Genomic DNA, 17,601 nt, shown 5'->3' with positions numbered 1-17,601 from the left:
GGGTTCCTGTCAGCCGAGTCTCTGAGGAGAGCGGCGCGGGCTGCGGTGCGGGGAGGGTGCCGGGCTCCCAGGAAGTTTAAGAGAGAAGAGAGCACCGCCAGTCCGCTCGGGCCTGTGGACGGGGGCGTCGTGGTGCGGACCTCCGCGGGGACGCGGGTGCGGGTTTGCCTCCGTGCCCGGCGCGGCCCGGCGCGGGGGGCTGTCGGGGGCTGCGTTTTGGTGACAGAAAGGCTCGCCTGGGGAGGCAGGGGCGACGCCCCCTTCAGGTGTCGGCCTGGCCTCGCCCCTCTCCCCGGCCGGAGGCGAGGCCGCGCGTGCTGGGACGCCTGGGTGGCTGCAGGGGACGCTGGATTCTCCGGGGTTCCTTTCTGCTCGTGTGTCTTAAGCTCAAAACCAGTGCCATTTGGAACTCTATTCAGTTCGTAGGGGACAGTCTTGCTTGAAGCTTGTGAGTTCCAGTCCAAGTTAGGAAAATATTTTTCTCTCTATGTAGAAAGTTCTACAGACATAAAAACCCGTCTTTGTTTTTCAGCTGAGAGCCTTCGTATGCTTCAGTTACATCGAATTTCTTTCTGTAAGCTGATGGAAGTTTGTGTGTGAAGGTTGTTGGTTTTAGACCTTGACCACCACTTGAAAGACGGCCATGGTGGTACACCAGAATCTTAGCTTTTTGCTACGATGGTGTAGTCGTGAGAAGACTTAGTATATTTAAGATTTAGAAATTTAGTGCTTAGGAAAAAAGTAGGAGGTTAAAATTACATTCTCTAACATTACAAAAATTGTCCAGCTAAGAGAATACAGCTTGATGTGAGACTTAGGGTTTTTTCCTCCAGTCACAAAGCACAAAAAACAGCCTGTGTTTGGAGGGGGAAAAAAACTTGTTACAGTTATGAATGAAGAAAACACTTTCCATTATTTGTGATATTTAATGATTTTTAATTTCCATATATTGGGTGTTTTGTGTGCCACCAAACAAGCTAATTTTTTTCCCACTATTTTAGTTGATAGGCTCATCCCAAAATATGCTTTTTGGGACTGATCTAGAACCTGCATATTCTGCGTGAATATCTTTAATTGATTGCAGTTGAGCTAGATGGTGCAGCCAAAATGCTATTGCCTTGTCTTCAGCAACATTTAATCAGTAAGTACTGGGCATTCTGTACTTCTTAAGGATTTAAGTCCACATTTTTAGCATTTGCATGAATAAATATGTATTGTCCAAGCATTTTGCACTTAGTGCTCAGGATTTAGAAATATTTTGAGAGGAAGAAAGCACAAAGTTTTGAAGTTAGCATTTGAGAGTTTGAAAGCAGAGCATGACTGGGAAATGGTTGCCGATAGGAAAACCATATCAAAAGAAGCAGGTGTCCTCTTTAGTGGTTGTTTGCTTTAAGTTCTATTTCCAGGTTAAACCCCCCCCCCCTTCTTATTTTTTAAATTATTTTTTGGATGGAGAAAGGTTATCATTCTGTTCTAAGATTACTTTTAAGAGGCGGAAGCTGAGTGTATTTTGAGTATATTTAATAAGGTTGGTTAGAAAGCACCATGTAGTATTTAAAGAACAGAATACTACCCTTACTCACTTGATGCTTCTTTTTGTTTTTTTAGCTTCATTTATTTGCCCAACAGCTACAGACTTTTTTAAAATGATGTTCATGTTCTGAAAATAACATCATTGAACAATTGTTTTCATTATGCTCCAATAAGTACATAGGCTTAAACTAACAGCTGTGAAGATAGAATATAAAACAAATATCCCTAAGAATCCAGTCTGATGTTAATGTTGAAGGAGCTTAAAAATGTTTTTGACTTTTCACTTTTTATTTGTTGAGCTCTTTATTTGGTGGCTCCAATAGTCTTTGACTATGTAAATTTAAAATGTTAACTAAAAAAATAGTATTTTTAAAAACCACAAATGAACACACAGTTTAAACAGTTTTTGAAAGTGTTGAAGTTCTTGGCCGGCGCTGCGGCTCACTAGGCTAATCCTCCTCCGCCTTGCGGCGCCGGCACACCAGGTTCTAGTCCTGGTCGGGGCGCCGGATTCTGTCCCGGTTGCCCCTCTTCCAGGCCAGCTCTCTGCTGTGGCCAGGGAGTGCAGTGGAGGATGGCCCAAGTGCTTGGGCCCTGCACCCCCTGGGAGACCAGGAGAAGCACCTAGCTCCTGCCATCTGATCAGCAACACACCGGCCACGGCGGCCATTGGAGGGTGAACCAACGGTAAAGGAAGACCTTTCTCTCTCTCTCTCTCTCTCTCTCTCTCTCACTCTCTCACTCTCACTCTCTCACTGTCCACTGCCTGTCAAAAAATAAAAAAATTAAAGTATTTAAGTTCTAAATCATATTGGGGCTAGTGATCTGAATGCATGCTGCTCTGCTTCTGATCCAGCTCCCTGCTCATGCACCTGGAAAAAACAGCAGAGTACTTGGGCCCCTGCCATCTACATGGAAGCCTAGGGTGGCATTCTGGGCTCCTGGACCAGGCCTGATGAATTTGACCATTTGGAGAGTTAACCAGCGTATGGAAGACATCTGTCTGTGTGTGTGTGTGTGTGTCTCTGCCTTTCAAATAGATTAGTCTTGAAAATAAAAACACACATACATATCTCTGTTGCAGAGATCAAAACTTTAGAACAGCACATTCCACATAGCCTGTTTGACAGAGATGTTACCCTGCCTTCTCAAAATGAATTTTCTAGTAGTCTTTTACCATCACTTTCAGCATTGCTTTCTATTAAGAAAAGAAAAATTCCCTCAGACGAGGTACACTTTGAAATGCTTTACAGTTTCAATTCTAAAAGGTTTTTCTATTTCTTAAGTAATTTTAAGATCTGAGAAAGTGATAAACTTAGTGGCCAAGTGTGAAATACAGAATACATTATTAAAGGTGTGTGATACTTGTTTGCTTTCACATTATTTCTCCCTTTGTCTCTGTGGTAGTTTGTGAAGAGAAGTTTTGCAGTAGAAATTGTAAATGGGTTTTGATTACTTTGTTCCATAAAAGTACAAATAAAGAGGAACCTGTTTATCATGTCTGGTTGTTTTTTTTTTTTTTTTTTTTTTTTTTTTTTTTTTTTTCCAAGTTTATGGAAAGAGCCCATCTCATGACTGAATGCTAGAAATAAGTTACTGGGAGAAAACACCCTGTGGGTAGGTGTTTGGTATGGCTATTAAGATGTCACTTCAGAAACCCATATCCCGTATCAGAGTGCCTGGTTGTGAGTCCTGGCTCCAGTCCAGATTCAGCCTTCCTGCTAATGCACACCTTGGGAGGCAGCAAGTGATGTCTCAAGTACTTGAGTTCTGGCTCCTGACTTTGTCTTGGCCCTATCCTGGCTATTGCAGGTGTTCGGGGAGTAAACAGAGGGATGGGAGATCTGTTTGTCTACCTTTCAAATAAGTAGAAATTTTAAAGAATGCACTAGAAGGCTCTTTATGAACAATATTTTTGTTTTTCTAAGTCTTGTTTTTTAAGATGGCTTTTTGATTATGTACTATGTTAGATTATTCCAAGCACTAGTCAAAGCTAATTGTTTGTTTACCATCAGCAAAAGAAATACTCTGTTTATTTACTGCCTTGTGTATTTTTTTATTTAAAAAATTTTAGTATTTTTGAGTGACAGGCAAACACAGGGCACACATCTGCTGCATGAGTCAAGCTAAACTGATTTAGAAACTGAATTTAGGCCTCCCAAATAGGTGGCAGGGACCCAACCACTTGACACCCAGGATTCACCTTTGTAGGAAACTGGAAACAGTAATGATGGGAGTGAGTGTCCTAGCTGGACCAAATGCCTACTCCTGTGTGTTTTTTGGAATCTGCCATAGAAGTAGGCTTTAAAATTAACTTCAGAAGTCTGCATTTGGTGTGGTGGCTTAAGCTGCCACTTGGGACACTGCATTCCATATCAGAGTTCCTGGGTTTGAGTCTTGTCTCCTTCAGTTCCAGCTTCCTGCTGATGTATATCTGGGATGGGAGGTATTGTGATGATTACCCAATCACTTGGGTCTGTGTCACCCACATAGAGGGACCCAGGTAGGGTTCCAGGTTCCTGGTTTTAGCCTGGCCTACTCTAGTCTGTTAACAGGCACCTGAGAATGAAGCAGCAGATGAAAGACCTGTGCATGTGTGTGTGTCTGCCTTTCAAATTTTTAAAATTTTTTTTTAATTCATTGTAAATTAGGCGATTGTGATCTTAAGAGTTTTTGGTGGTGCCTTACATAGAAGTACTATTTAGAATGGATAGAATTCATAATCACAGACTGGGTGAAAAGTAAACCTTTCAATAAGCAATATGACTTTATTGCCAAACCAGGAATGAAATTCTGTGCCTTAAAATGACTCACCTTACTAAGTAATTATCTTTACTCAAATAATAGTGATGTTTTCAGTAGATAATTGAAGCCTACATTTTAAGCAGTAAGCCTTTTAGGATATATCATTAATTTTATTGACGTTTTATGGTCATATTTTATCATATTGAAACCAAGCAATAATAAACATTAGTTAAGTACTTTAATTCTTCTTGTTTTATGTTCATTTATAGCACTATTTCTTCACAAAGTTTACAGAGGCCCAAATCCCCAGGAACCTGGAACCATAGTCCAAAGCATTCTGCCTCAAGTGTGAAGTCTCCGTTTTCTTAACTTTGAATAAAATTGGTAGTCTTAATGATGTTAACTCTGGCCTTGTCTGCTTTTTTTCCCTCCCTCCCTGCCTTCCTTCCTTCAGTTACAGAGAGATAAAGAGAAAAGAGATCTGTCCACTGGTTCAGTCCCCAAATGGCCACAATAGCCACTACTGGGCCAGGCTGGAGCCAGGAGCCAGTAGCTCCATCTCAGTCTGCCATGTGGGTGGCAAAGGCTCAAGTACTTTGGCCATCTTCTGCTGCTTTCCCAGGTGCATTAGCAGGGAGGGAACTGAATCAGAAGTGGAGCAGCCAGGACTTGAACTGGTGGTGGTACAAGATGCTGGCATCTCAGGAGATGGCTAATTCACTTCACCACCCATGTTCAGCAAATAAGAATTGTTGTCAGTTACTTACCACTAAGATTTTCTGTTTAGCAGACTTTGATTCTTTCAGAATAAAAATACCTTAACAGATCTTTCAAATTCTTTCATATACATTATTAAGGCATTGCTTATGTGCAGTGGCAGGTATATTGATCAGTGTGCAATGTTTTCAGTAGTATAACCTCAACAAAATGTATAAATAATTAGTTGTTAAATAAATGCTATGACCCACTGAATATGTGGACCAAGTGGATTGGAAAATGCTTCTTATAGTGAGAACTTTATTTATAAATTTATAAATTAAATTTATAAGAGATAATAGTGTGATCTCAGTGTTTAAAAATATAGGTAAAAGGTTGGGAGGTAATCACAAGAATATCGGGTATAGATAATTTTTCTTACTTTGTTAGAAAATACATCTGAAAATTCCATATGTCCTTATTGTCTTATTAGTTGAATTATGTCAGAGACTACCTGTTAGCCAGTTGTTTGTCAACCTTTAATTCACCCAGTAAAACTGTGAAAAACATTCTGTAGTTTGCTAGGTTTCCCATTATAAGAAAATCTTACAGCACTGAATTTTTTTCATACCATATAGTCTCATCCAGTCTTCCAGTTTAGTATCATGACCCTGAAGCAGTTAGGATCTGCACATGCTAGATCCTGTGATTCTCCTTATCATCACTAATAGTATCTGTTCTACATTTGTGCTAGTGTTCTGCTTGGGAAAAGATAAGAATCTGGTTATACAATTAAGGCCCCCCCCCCAAAGTATCAAGAAATGCAACTTCTTTATTTTGTTTTTAGAGGTTATTCAGCACTTAGTTACCCAGAAAGTCAGGACAATATATTGGCTCAGTGGATGGAAATACCACCTAAGCTAATCTGTTGAAAAAGAACTTTACATCAGTGCTAGAATGGAGAGTATCATGAATGACTCATTTCTTTATTTAAACCATATTAAAAAATAGGTCCAAGAGTTATTTCATTATACTTGTCCCTTTTTATTCTAGGTTATTAAATAGGATCATTTTGTTCATTGGGAGTTATTAATGAAAACAAAATGTATTTTTAATATAAATATACAAGCTCCATTATAAGTTGGTGTTGTGCCACATTTCAGGAATCTTTTCTTAAATTTGTTGGGATTTTATTGCTATTTAAAGATACTCATCAAATGATGGGACATGGTAAAATACCACTTCTCCAATTAAAATGGCTATTAAAATTTATTTTTCTTCCATTTTGTCTTTTCATTTTTAGTGTTAATGGTGCATATAAACAACCTATTACAAAGGAGGAAGCCAAAATCAAAATGGGCTGTTTTATTTATTTACACCAGAAATTTGTTGGCAGAGTTGGAGGGCTTCATTACATTTCCCTGATAAACAAGTGGGGAAGAGTTCAAGAAGTTGTTCCTATTCTTATAAGCTGATTTATTCCTGAACATTTCTCAGTCTAACATCAGATGTAGTCTTCCAAGTAACAAATGTCTTGGCCCCACTTGATCTCTCATTCTACACAGTTTCAAAACTAAAGCTTTTGAAAGAAGCACCTGTGGATTTTTCCAACAATTCTGTGTATGCCAGTAGAGCTTCTATCCCCTATATGAAAACTTCCTAAGGTCATGCCAGTTGTTTTCTATTGTGCCACATCATACTATCAGCTTTTGATGCAGTTGACTACTTAATGCTCACGAAAAACACTCAGATTTTTCAGTTAACACTTAGTTTCCTTCCTATATAACATTAGCTAGTCCTCCTTAGTTTCCTTTGTTTTCCTCTTGACGTCTGAAAGTACTAAAAATAATCCAGGCTGTCTTCTGTAATCTCTAGATATTCTTTCAAAATAATTTGTATGCCATTAACTCAAGTATAGATCTAATACTGATCTGTTGAGATCAACTCGTGTCTATCAACTTGACATCTTCATTCAGTTGCCTGTATCTTATATTTCATTACTGATATTGGTATTAATTTTTACATTAAATTTATACCTTGATTTAAGTGCCTCAAAACTTTGTCAGCTATTCAAGCCCAGAGATGAGGCATCATCATTTTTTTTTTTTTTAAGATTGATTTATTTTACTTGCAAGTCAAAGTTACACAGAGGAGAGAAGCGGCAGAGAGAGAAAGAGAGGTCTTCCCTCTGATGGTTTCACTCCCCAGTTCGCCGCAACAGCCGGAGCTATGCCAGTCGGAAGCCGGGAGCCAGGTGCTTCCTCCAGGTCTCCCACGCGGGTGCAGGGGCCCCAGGATTTGGGCCATCTTCTGCTTTCCCAGGCCACAGCAGAGAGCTGGACAGAAGGTGGAGCAGCCACCCATATGGGACTTCAGGCCAGGGCGTTAACCCGCTGTGCCACAGTGCCAGCCCTAAGGAATCATCTTGAAACAGGTTCTGCACACAGTCACTATCATATCTTCATTCAAGTCCTGCCTCCAAATTCCAACCTCTGTCCAGCCTCTTTGCTTCCACTTTTCTAAACTATAAGAGATGTCTTAGACCTCAGATATTTATGTCTTAGTCCCTTACACATTATAGTCCCTTACACATTATATGTACAGCAGTCTGAGTGTTCTGTTAACAACGTAATTTGTATTCCACCGTTTAAAATCCTCCATGAGGGCCGGCGCCGCGGCTCCCTAGGCTAATCCTCCGCCTAGCGGCGCCGGCACACCGGGTTCTAGTCCCGGTCGGGGCGCCGGATTCTGTCCCAGTTGCCCCTCTTCCAGGCCAGCTCTCTGCTGTGGCCAGGAGTGCAGTGGAGGATGGCCCAGGTGCTTGGGCCCTGCACCCCATGGGAGACCAGGAGAAGCACCTGGCTCCTGCCAGATCAGCGTGGTACGCCGGCCGCGGCGGCCATTGGAGGGTGAACCAACGGCAAAGGAAGACCTTTGTCTCTCTCTCTCTCTCACTGTCCACTCTGCCTGTCAAAAAAAAAAAAAAAAAAAAAAAAATCCTCCATGAATGTTGAGGCCTTTTAGTATCTGTCCCTGTGCTCACCTTCCCTCATGCTCAAAAGCCTTTGCCATTCTGGTTGCCTTTTTCCCTTCCAGCAGGCCAAATCAGGTCCAGCATAGGGACTGTGCTGTTCTCCGCAGTAGTGTATCATCGTTTTGTGGTTGACAGTGTAAAAATAGCCACTAATCATACAGTTCTGTGTTTAATTTGCAAAGCAATGTAGAATTATTTACCAAACTCTCACTAGGGTTTCAGAACTTGTAAAAGGAGCCCAGATTGCTGACTTAAAGCTGTACATTTCATGAGATCACCTCTAATGAATGTAAGTTGTCCTGGATGAAATGGTTTCTTTCATCTAACTTCTTCAGACCCCTTTTCCGTTATACTTAGAATATCGGCCGACGCCGTGGCTCAATAGGCTAATCCTCCGCCTGCGGTGGCGGCACCCCAGGTTCTAGTCCTGGTCGCTCCTCTTCCTGCTAGCTCTCTGCTATGGCCTGGGACTGCAGTGGAGGATGACCCAAGTCCTTGGACCCTGCACCTGCATGGGAGACCAGGAGAAGCTCCTGGCTTCAGATCAGCACGGTGCACCGGCTGCAGCAGCCATTGGGGGGGTAAACTAACGGAAAAGGAAGACCTTTCTTTCTGTGTCTCTCACTGTCCACTCTACCTGTCAAAAAAATTTTTAAAAAAATAAAGAATATCAGCATATCTTTTCAAATCTACCTTTAGTTTTTCTTTTTTCCAAAATGTTAGATTTTAGGTCCTCATGATAATGCCAAGCGAGTAACCATTTTGCACCTATCAGATGAACAGGTGTTTTGTTTTTTGCTTGAAAATTTCTTTTCAGGTCAGCATCCTCTAGTTCACTCCCCAAATTTCTACAGCTGCTGTAGCTGGACCAGTCTGAAGGCATGAGCCAAGAAAAACTTCTGGGTCTCCCACATGGGTACAGGGGTCCAAGCACTTGAGCCATCTGCTGCTGCTTTCCCAGGCCATTAGCAGGGAGCCAGATTAGAAGTGGAGCAGCCAGGACTCGAACTGGCACCTATATGGGATGCCACCATTGCAGGCAGCATCTTTGCCAATATGCAACAATGCTTAATTTCTTTAAGAAAATTTAAAATTGGGGGCAACAAAAATGCCCAGCAATAGGGATTTATGAATATTGTCAACGTTCAATGCAGCATGATACAAAAGTCTTGTATTAAATGTCTAAGGTGATTTCCTTAATACTTTTCAATGTGAGTCGACTCTAAAAAGCAGTATATAAATTTGCACATAAACTGTAGCCTCACACAGTAAAGGATAAAATCAAAGGGAGCTATGCAAGAGAATGAAAATGCATGCTCATTTTTGTTTATGGATTTTAATCTTTTACATTTCCCCATGTTTTGCAGTAGATATTACTAACCAGCTTTATTTTTTAATGTAGTAAATTCAGAAATGAGAGAAGTATGAAATCTGATATCTAACTTGAGGTTTTTCTGGCAAGATGTATACCTTTTCCATTGCAGATTTATATATATGCAGCAGTTCTCAGTATTGAACTACCCTGGAGTGGTGTGGAGGGATGTTGCAAAAATGGAAACTTTAATCATTTTTGTTGAAACATCCCTTAGGAACCTCAAAACCTATACTTTTTCAGTTCTTTGGTTGAACTTTGCCCTGACAATGAGAAACCCATTGAAAGAAGCCTTTGAAAATGTAGTCATTTCAAATTTCTTAAGATTTCACATCATATTCAAGAACTTGGTTGTAATATACCTTTTCGTGCCTGATTGTTTATAAAGCTTGTTTTCCACAGATCCCTAGTAGGGTTGTTCACCTCAAAATGATTTCTGAGTGAATAAATAATGTATACTTTTTAATGCTTTAAGAGGAAATGTAGCATTAAAAAGAAGTTGATAAAAATTATAAAGAAACTATAGTTATTTGTAACATGTAAGATGGCATAGTTGACATACATAACCAGGTCATCTTGCCTAATGGTTCCAAGGTCTACTTCATAGAAGCACTAGCATAGCTTAGCCTATTTTTTCAGAGAATGACTACCTGGTGAAAGACAGCTTGGGTTGCAAGGAACTGGCCGTTAACCTAGTACACGATTGCAGTTCTATCCTTCATTCATTACAGAATACTTGCGCAGGCTAATTTCCAAAAGGTCTAATTAAAAGGACTCTGGTTTTGTCTTATTCTTCTAGAATGGAGACTTCATGGAAGCTTGAGAGTGTCATCACAATACACATTGCCAGCACTCAGTTTTTGCTCTTATTAAACCTTATTGCATAATGCTATTATTTTTTCAGGGTTTGTACAGATAGGAACATGGGGGAGAAACAGTTGGGATAACATGAAAGTGATGCTGGTGGCTAAGAGAAGGCGACTTGGTTCTGTGGGAAGGGCTGTACCTGCTCCATCCGTTGTCTAGGTAAGCCTGCCTTTGTTACAAAGACTACCTCATAAGTTGCCTTTTAGAAATAACTAAATTCTTGATTTCCATTTATCATTATTTTGAGAGTGGCATCACCATTGTAAAGTAAGTGATGTCCTTTTCCAACTGTTAATTTATATTGTAAAATCTTAATGAATTGTTGAATCTTTACCATGTAAATGTTAATATATTTAATTTTCTGCTGAAAGAAAAGCACTCATTTGGTAAATTCTGTGTATGAATTGACTAATGTATGGTGTATATGAGCCAAATAAATAGTGATTAATTAAATACACATCAAGGCTTATATGCTCTATTTTGCAACAAAGTATGTTGACCAAAAATTAGTGTTGTGGCAATAACTTTGTTAAGCACTTAAGGTGACTATGAAGACTTTAGCCAGACCACTGATGATAATCCATCACGTTTCCCCTTATGATCCATAAGATTCTGTGACCTAAGACTTTAATCAATCTGTCTGAACAAGAAAAGGTAATATGCTATGTATCTAAAATAGCAGGTAAATGCACAATTATGTATTTAGAAGTAGCACCTAACTATCAGAAAAATAGTTTGGTCAAAGAATCATTTTTAGTGTTTTATTTTTAAGCAATAGAACTTGACTACTGTAAACAGTACTGGAAACCATTTTTGAATCAAAATAACACTTATGATGTATCTTCTGGGGAATCAGAAGTTAAATGCCTATTTAAATGTCACAAGGCTGTGAGTAAAAGCATAACCAAAAAGAGTTTTGCTTATTTGACAAATGACTTTAAACAGGTCTTCTTTCATTGATTGTGATGAAACAACTCTTTTTTTTAACTAAATACTGTAAATTTTAAAAATCAGAGTAGTTTCTTAATTATGTCTGATTTTAAATGTATATAAATTTAATGAGACATTTCTGAAATCTGAACTCTGCAGTTTCACATAAAGAACAGTATAGTAATAAATTCATAAATTTGCAGGGTATTTGGTGGATGGAAGGTCTGAGAAGGCTATTTTTTATATTTGTATCTGGAAATAATTTTTAAAATTCTAATCTGGAGTCTGTTCTTATGCAGATTTGAGTATGAGCACAGTTGAAGAGGATTCTGACACAGTAACAGTAGAAACTGTGAACTCTGTGACTTTGACTCAGGATCCAGAAGGGAACCTCATTCTTCATTGCCCTCAGAATGGTAGGGGAGTTGCTGACATGAAATTGTGACTTTTTTTTTGGATTTTTTAATACCTTGTCACCTTTGACCTCTATTAAGGAGATGGTTTGGACTGGCACAATAGAAGAGGAAGTGATGTCTTTGGATCATAAATTCATCTTCATTTACATTTTAAAATATAGTTTTACATGTCTAAATTTATCATAAATGTCAGCTATTTGCAAATCTCATTGTTTATTTTATAAAGAGGGTCTGTTGAAGCTCAGAAGATGATGGTGAAGTAATTACAGCACACTTCTTTTATACCTTTTGGTGCCAGCAGTATATTTAACACATTGGAAACATAGACTTAATCCTGCCAGTACAAATAAATGTTTATTTTGTTGGAATCTGTTAGAATGTTTTATACAACTATTTGAATAGAATTTATTATTGACCATCTATAATACCTTCAGCTTTGAGATTATTTTGTTGCTTCTCTCTAAAAAAATTTTTACTTATTTATTAGTCAGAATTACAGAGAGAAAGGCAAAAAGAGATCTTCCATCTGGTTTACTCCCCAAATGGCCACAACAGCCAGGCTGAAACCAGGAGCCAGGAGTTTCTTCCAGGTATCCCACATGGATGTAGGGGCCCAAGCACTTGGATCATCCTCCACTGCTTTCCCAGGCACATTAGCAGGGAACTGGATCAAAAGTAGAGCCGCTGGGACTCAAACCGGTTCCCATCTGGAATGCCAGCACTGTAGATAGTGGCTTAACCTGCTGGGCCACAGCTCCCTTCTCCTCTCATCCCTCTCCCCATCCCTATTTCTGTATTCTTTAAATTCATCTTTACTCAATGTAGATTCTTTTTTTCATTTTGTATGTAACCCCCAGATTATTTCATTTAAATTTGTGATTTTAACTAGCACGCACCTTTAAAGATGACTCAAACTTCTTGTCTTTATTCTGCATTCTCAGTGCCTCTCATAGGCACCTTAAATTTATCATATCCAAAGCAATTTTTTCAGTTTCTAAAGCTAGTTTTCTATTTCATTTCTCAATTAGTTAATGTCCCAGATCGTAAGTATTCCTTATCTCCCTCATTATCTTCCTTTCATTCTATCATGAAAACTTGTTGATAGTATTACATTTTCAAATCCATTCCTTCCTCTCTTTAAGTCCCTCTTCCTTAGTTCAGATTCTCATTTCTCATTTTTCATCTGGGTGTCTCAGTCTCTTAAGTAATCTCCTATGTTTAATTCATTGAAACTACAGATGAAATTGATTATGATGCTCAATAGTATGAGAAGGGTTTTTTTTTTTTTTTAAGCTTCCTATTATTTTTAGAGTAAGTACTAGTTCTTAAATTTGGCTTGTAGGCGTCCCGTCATTTCAGCTTTCCTCATGGCTTCTCTACCTTCCACATCTCATATACCTGTGTTTCCGCAGTTCATAACTGTTTTTGTGTTTTATGTCTCAGTCTGCACATATTGCTGCTACTGTCTGGAAGAATAATAATTTCACCCTGACTTCCTTTCTCTTGCAAATTTAAGGCCTCTTCAGGAAATCTTCTATCACCTCTGGTATAAATTAAGTGCATCCCCTTTGTACTCTCTTAACAACCTCTTCATTTTTCCTTCATAACTCCTGTTACAGTGTGTTGAAATTGTTAGTCATCTCCACTACATTGGAAGCTCCTTTACTGAGTGTCCTTTATTGCTCTGTTCTTAGCACTTAGCATGTAGTAGGCATTTATTAAATATTTTTGAATGAATGAAATAACCAGGCTTGGTCTTCATATGTGAAATATTTGGAAAGCCAAATGTGATGGTTTCAAAAGCGGCACCTTTGTTCATAGCTGCTTGTCATAAGACTAGGAGCTAAGTATTACACTAAATGTAGTGAAGGCAATGACCTTTTGAATCGTGTTTGTACAAGTGAGTTAAGTTAGAAATGAGCAAGACAGTGCTATAGACTCATTAGTAGTTAGAGCTTTTGTTTTTTCCTTATTGGTTTTGAAGTTTTTGTTTGGTTTATTTTTTTCCCTTCTATTAGAAGCTGATGAAATAGACTCAGAAGATAGTACTGAACCTCCGCATAAGAGACTTTGTTTGTCCTCTGAGGATGATCAGAGTATTGATGATTCTGCTCCTTGCATATCAGTTGTTGCACTTCCACGTAAGTCACCATATATTAAAAATGCAGACTTCCCCCTTGGAAGTAAAATTTTAGCTTGTTAGAGATTCAGTTGGCCATTCTAGGTAGACTTGGACATGTTACTTTACATTTAGTGAAAAAAATAAATAAAACCTCTTAACCAGCAGTTAAGAAGTGCTTATTTGCCATCCATAACTCTAAATGCTGCTTTTATGTGTATTGCCCAATTTAACCTCAATCTATCATTATAGGTTCCATAAAGAGCCTTTCTAGAAATTTTTTTTCTGGTTCCAGTATTGTGGCGTGCTGCACATGTGGGTGGGTTTGAGGCCCATCTGCTCCTCTTCCCATCCAACTCCCTGCCAGTGTGCTTGGGAAAGCAGCAGAAGATGGCCCAAGTCCTTGGGCCCCTGCCATCTATGTGGGAGACCTGAAAAAAGCTCTTGGCTCCTGGCCTCTGGCTTTGGACCTGCCCTGTTCTGGCCATTGCAGCCATTTAGGGAGTGAACCATTAGATGGAAGATCTCTGTCTCTCCCCCCTTCTCTCTGTAAAACTCTGCCATTCAAATAAATAAATAAATAAATAAGAAAAAGAAAAGGTTTTTTTTCCCTGATTGTGCTCACCTCCAGGAAAATCTTTCCCAAAGTTTTTAAATGTACTGTATTTATGTCTTTGCTTATCCATAAAAAGAATGAGATTTTTTTAAATTACCTCCCCGCCCCCATCCATATTTATTCTCATTGGCCAAGCATGTTCTACAGTAGGTACTCTTTTATTATCCTTATTTTATAAATGAGGAAACCGAGGCACAGGGAAATATAATAACTTATTTAAGATCATATATTACGAAACATGTTATTTCAAGTGGAATACCATTGGCAGAGGGTTATAACAACCAGTGCAAGAAGAGAGTTAAGTTTTTGATTTGCTGAGCAAAACGTGGAATCTTATTGAAGGGTGCAAAGCTGAAATGAATGTCTCAGTATGTTAAAGATGGAGATGAGGCACAGTGTTGTTTGGTTACAATTAGCACAAAGCAAAATTTTGTCATATCACAGTTGATTTTTGCCCTGAGCATCAAGAAAAATCACATCTTCAATTAAGTCTATGTTTTTAACAGAGGAAGTCATTTCTTAAACATATAGACATGTGCCATGTATTTAGAGTTAGTAACTTGTTAAATTGAATAAAAGAGAAACTGCTGTATTTCAGTTTAATGTGACATCTATTGAAAAACAGTGTTAATGTTGATGTTAATGGTAATGGACAAGCATGCCGTAGTTCTAATTAATATTTCCTCCTAATGGTGACTCATGTTTTTTAAATTCTTCACTAATTTGGCTGTCATTATGTTGTGATTCCATTGTAAAACTTGATTGGCCTGTCAGAACTGATACAACCCTATGGACATTTTCTAAACTAGAATATTTTTGTAAGAGTATTTTTGTATTTATTTGAAAGGCAGAATCACAGAGGAGAGAGACATGAAGAAGGAGAGAGCGAGATCTTCAATCTACAGGTTCACTCCGCAGAGTAGTAACAGCCAGGTCTAGGCTGGGGCAGAAGCTGGGAGCTAGGAACTCCATCCTAGTCTCCCAAATGGGTGGCAGGGACCCAAGCACATGGACTGTCTCCCACTGCCTTCTCCGGCACAGTAGCAGGAGGCTGGATCAGAAGTGAAACAGTTATATGTGAAGCAGCACTCTAATATGGGATGCCAGCATCTCGAGGCTAGCTCAACCTGCTGTTCTACCATACCACCCACTAAACTAGAATGTTTGAACAATCATATTCATGGAAACTATGAGTCACTAATTAAGTAGACTATCTTGATCATGACCTTAGGTTCAAACTACATTTGACATTTTGTTGTGTTTCATGGCGTTAAAACTGACTTTGTGCTCTCATTCACTTAACCTGAGAAGATACTGATATGTTGACCTGAAAGCACATGAGCTACTTGATATTGGGTCATAGCATCATCACATATGGAACATATTCAGGAACCTAATATTTAGCAGTGAGACTGAATTTATGAAAAGTGGACTTTGAGGCATTTTCATGTTCCCTGGATCAGTAAATTAGTATGTTGATAAATGAGCTCAAGACAGTTTCTAAGGTTTTCAAGAAACATAGAAAAGCATGAAAAGTATGAAGTAAAATATTCAGTACCATCATCTGAGGCTGGACTTCATGGTGACAAATAGTTTTTAAAATATGTATATTTAGGGGGCCGGCGCCATGGCTCACTCAGTTAATCCTCCACCTGTGGTACCTGCATCCCATATGGGTGCTGGGTCCTAGTCCCAATTGCTCCTCTTCCAGTCCAGCTCTCTGCTGTGGCCTGGGAAGGCAGTGGAGGATGGCCCAAGTGCTTGGGCCCCTGCACCTGCATCGGAGACCAGGAGGAAGCACCTGGCTCCTGGCTTCGGATCGGCACGCCAGCCGTAGTGGCCATTTTGGGGGGGAACCAACGGAAGCAAGACCTTTTTCTCATTCTCTCTCACTATCTAAGTTTGCCTGTGAAATAAAAATAAATAAATAAATAAATATGTATATTTAATTTCAATATTCAAGTTTTTTCTAATTGTTTTATATAACTGATAAATTTTATCTCTGGGCCTTAAAAATCCTCTCAGCATCTTGCTTGAATTATCATATTAATCACTAACATTCTAATCTCTCTTTGCAGTTACATAACATTACATTTACCCTAGCCTCCATTCAGAGTTACAACTGTATGGTGATTAGGATATTCATTCAGGGATAGGGAGCCTTTGTTCTGCCAAGTTCCATTTGGATATTTATAACATTCACAGGCCACACAAAATTATTAACTTAAAAGTTAACCTGCTATAGATTTATTGAATTTCACGTCCCACCTGCAATTGCCTTGGTAGGACCTGATGCAGCCCTCAGGCTGTATGTTCCCCACCTTGTTACATGATTCTTTTAGAACCTTAGCCTGTTATTCCGTTACTCATTTTATATTCTTGCCTTTACTATTATTTAAGTCTTTTTTTTTTTTAATTATTTGACAGAGTTTACCTTCAAATCCTTTTTCATTCTTTCACTTCATTTTTGTTTAGTGAAACCATAACCCTATCTAAATCTATTTTTGCCAGTTTATCTCATTGCCAGTGCAGCTAATTGAGCAGGATTAGAAAAACAGCATGAGCAAGCTTTTTGGTTTCGTTCCTGATCATTAACCTGTACAGGACTCAGTGCTGCCTGCAGTCACATCATATTTATGTGTTCTTTCTCCCATTCTGAAATGACCATCTCATAGATCCTGAAACTGCCTCCTCCACCTCTCTTACTCTGAACTGATAACCTGTGAACATTGAACAAAGTGATTTCTGTTAAGTTCCCACTGTGAAACATGTACACCCACCTGGATCCCTGTCTGTATATTCCATTCTTATCCATTATCTCGCTCTTTTGTTTGCTACATTCTTTTCCCTTTTGCTTCTCAGGTTGTTAATAGTGCTTTCTCTTTGAATCATCAGTTGTTCATCCTCTACTGAACCATCCCTGTCTATATGACAAACATGTCCTTATTTTTCCTTTAAAATAAAATGTCCTGTTTGCCAACTTTTTCCATGCAATTAAAACAGAATACCTTGAAAAAGTTGCCTATATTTTCCTCTGTGTCTTATTTCATTTTTCTTTAAATGCACTCTGTTCAGGATTTCATCCTTTTACTAAAACTCTTTTCCAGTCCTCCAGAGATCTTCTGGTTGCCAAATCCAGTGATCTTTTTATTATTATTTTTAGTTTTGTGTTACTTGATGTGCCAGCAGCTTTTGACAATATTCGTCACTTCCTCCTCCCTGAAATAGTTTGTCGGTTCGCTCTGAAGAACACATTCCACTGGTTTTCTTCCT

At 38.9% G+C, this 17,601-nt stretch overlaps 1 protein-coding gene across 5 annotated transcripts in view; it reads left to right on the top strand.

Annotated features, from left to right (window-relative positions):
• DMTF1 (cyclin D binding myb like transcription factor 1) overlaps positions 1-17,601 on the top strand; it is a 47,323-nt gene that overhangs the window by 853 nt on the left and 28,869 nt on the right. For 2 of the 5 annotated variants that reach the window (XM_017344332.3, XM_002713840.5), the window contains exons 2-4: positions 10,285-10,406; positions 11,477-11,593; positions 13,612-13,734. In XM_017344332.3, the coding sequence (XP_017199821.1) occupies positions 11,485-11,593; positions 13,612-13,734 (232 nt within the window). In that variant the 5' untranslated portion in view covers positions 10,285-10,406; positions 11,477-11,484. Of the gene's footprint in view, positions 1-1,001; positions 1,142-10,284; positions 10,407-11,476; positions 11,594-13,611; positions 13,735-17,601 lie in introns of all 5 variants that reach the window. The other 3 variants (XM_008261799.4, XM_070059437.1, XM_070059436.1) reach the window with 2 other exon arrangements.

This window comes from Oryctolagus cuniculus, chromosome 16 (assembly GCF_964237555.1).
Source record: "Oryctolagus cuniculus chromosome 16, mOryCun1.1, whole genome shotgun sequence".
Classification (NCBI taxonomy): Eukaryota; Metazoa; Chordata; class Mammalia; order Lagomorpha; family Leporidae; genus Oryctolagus; species Oryctolagus cuniculus.
This window is presented reverse-complemented; position numbering and strand designations above follow the sequence as displayed.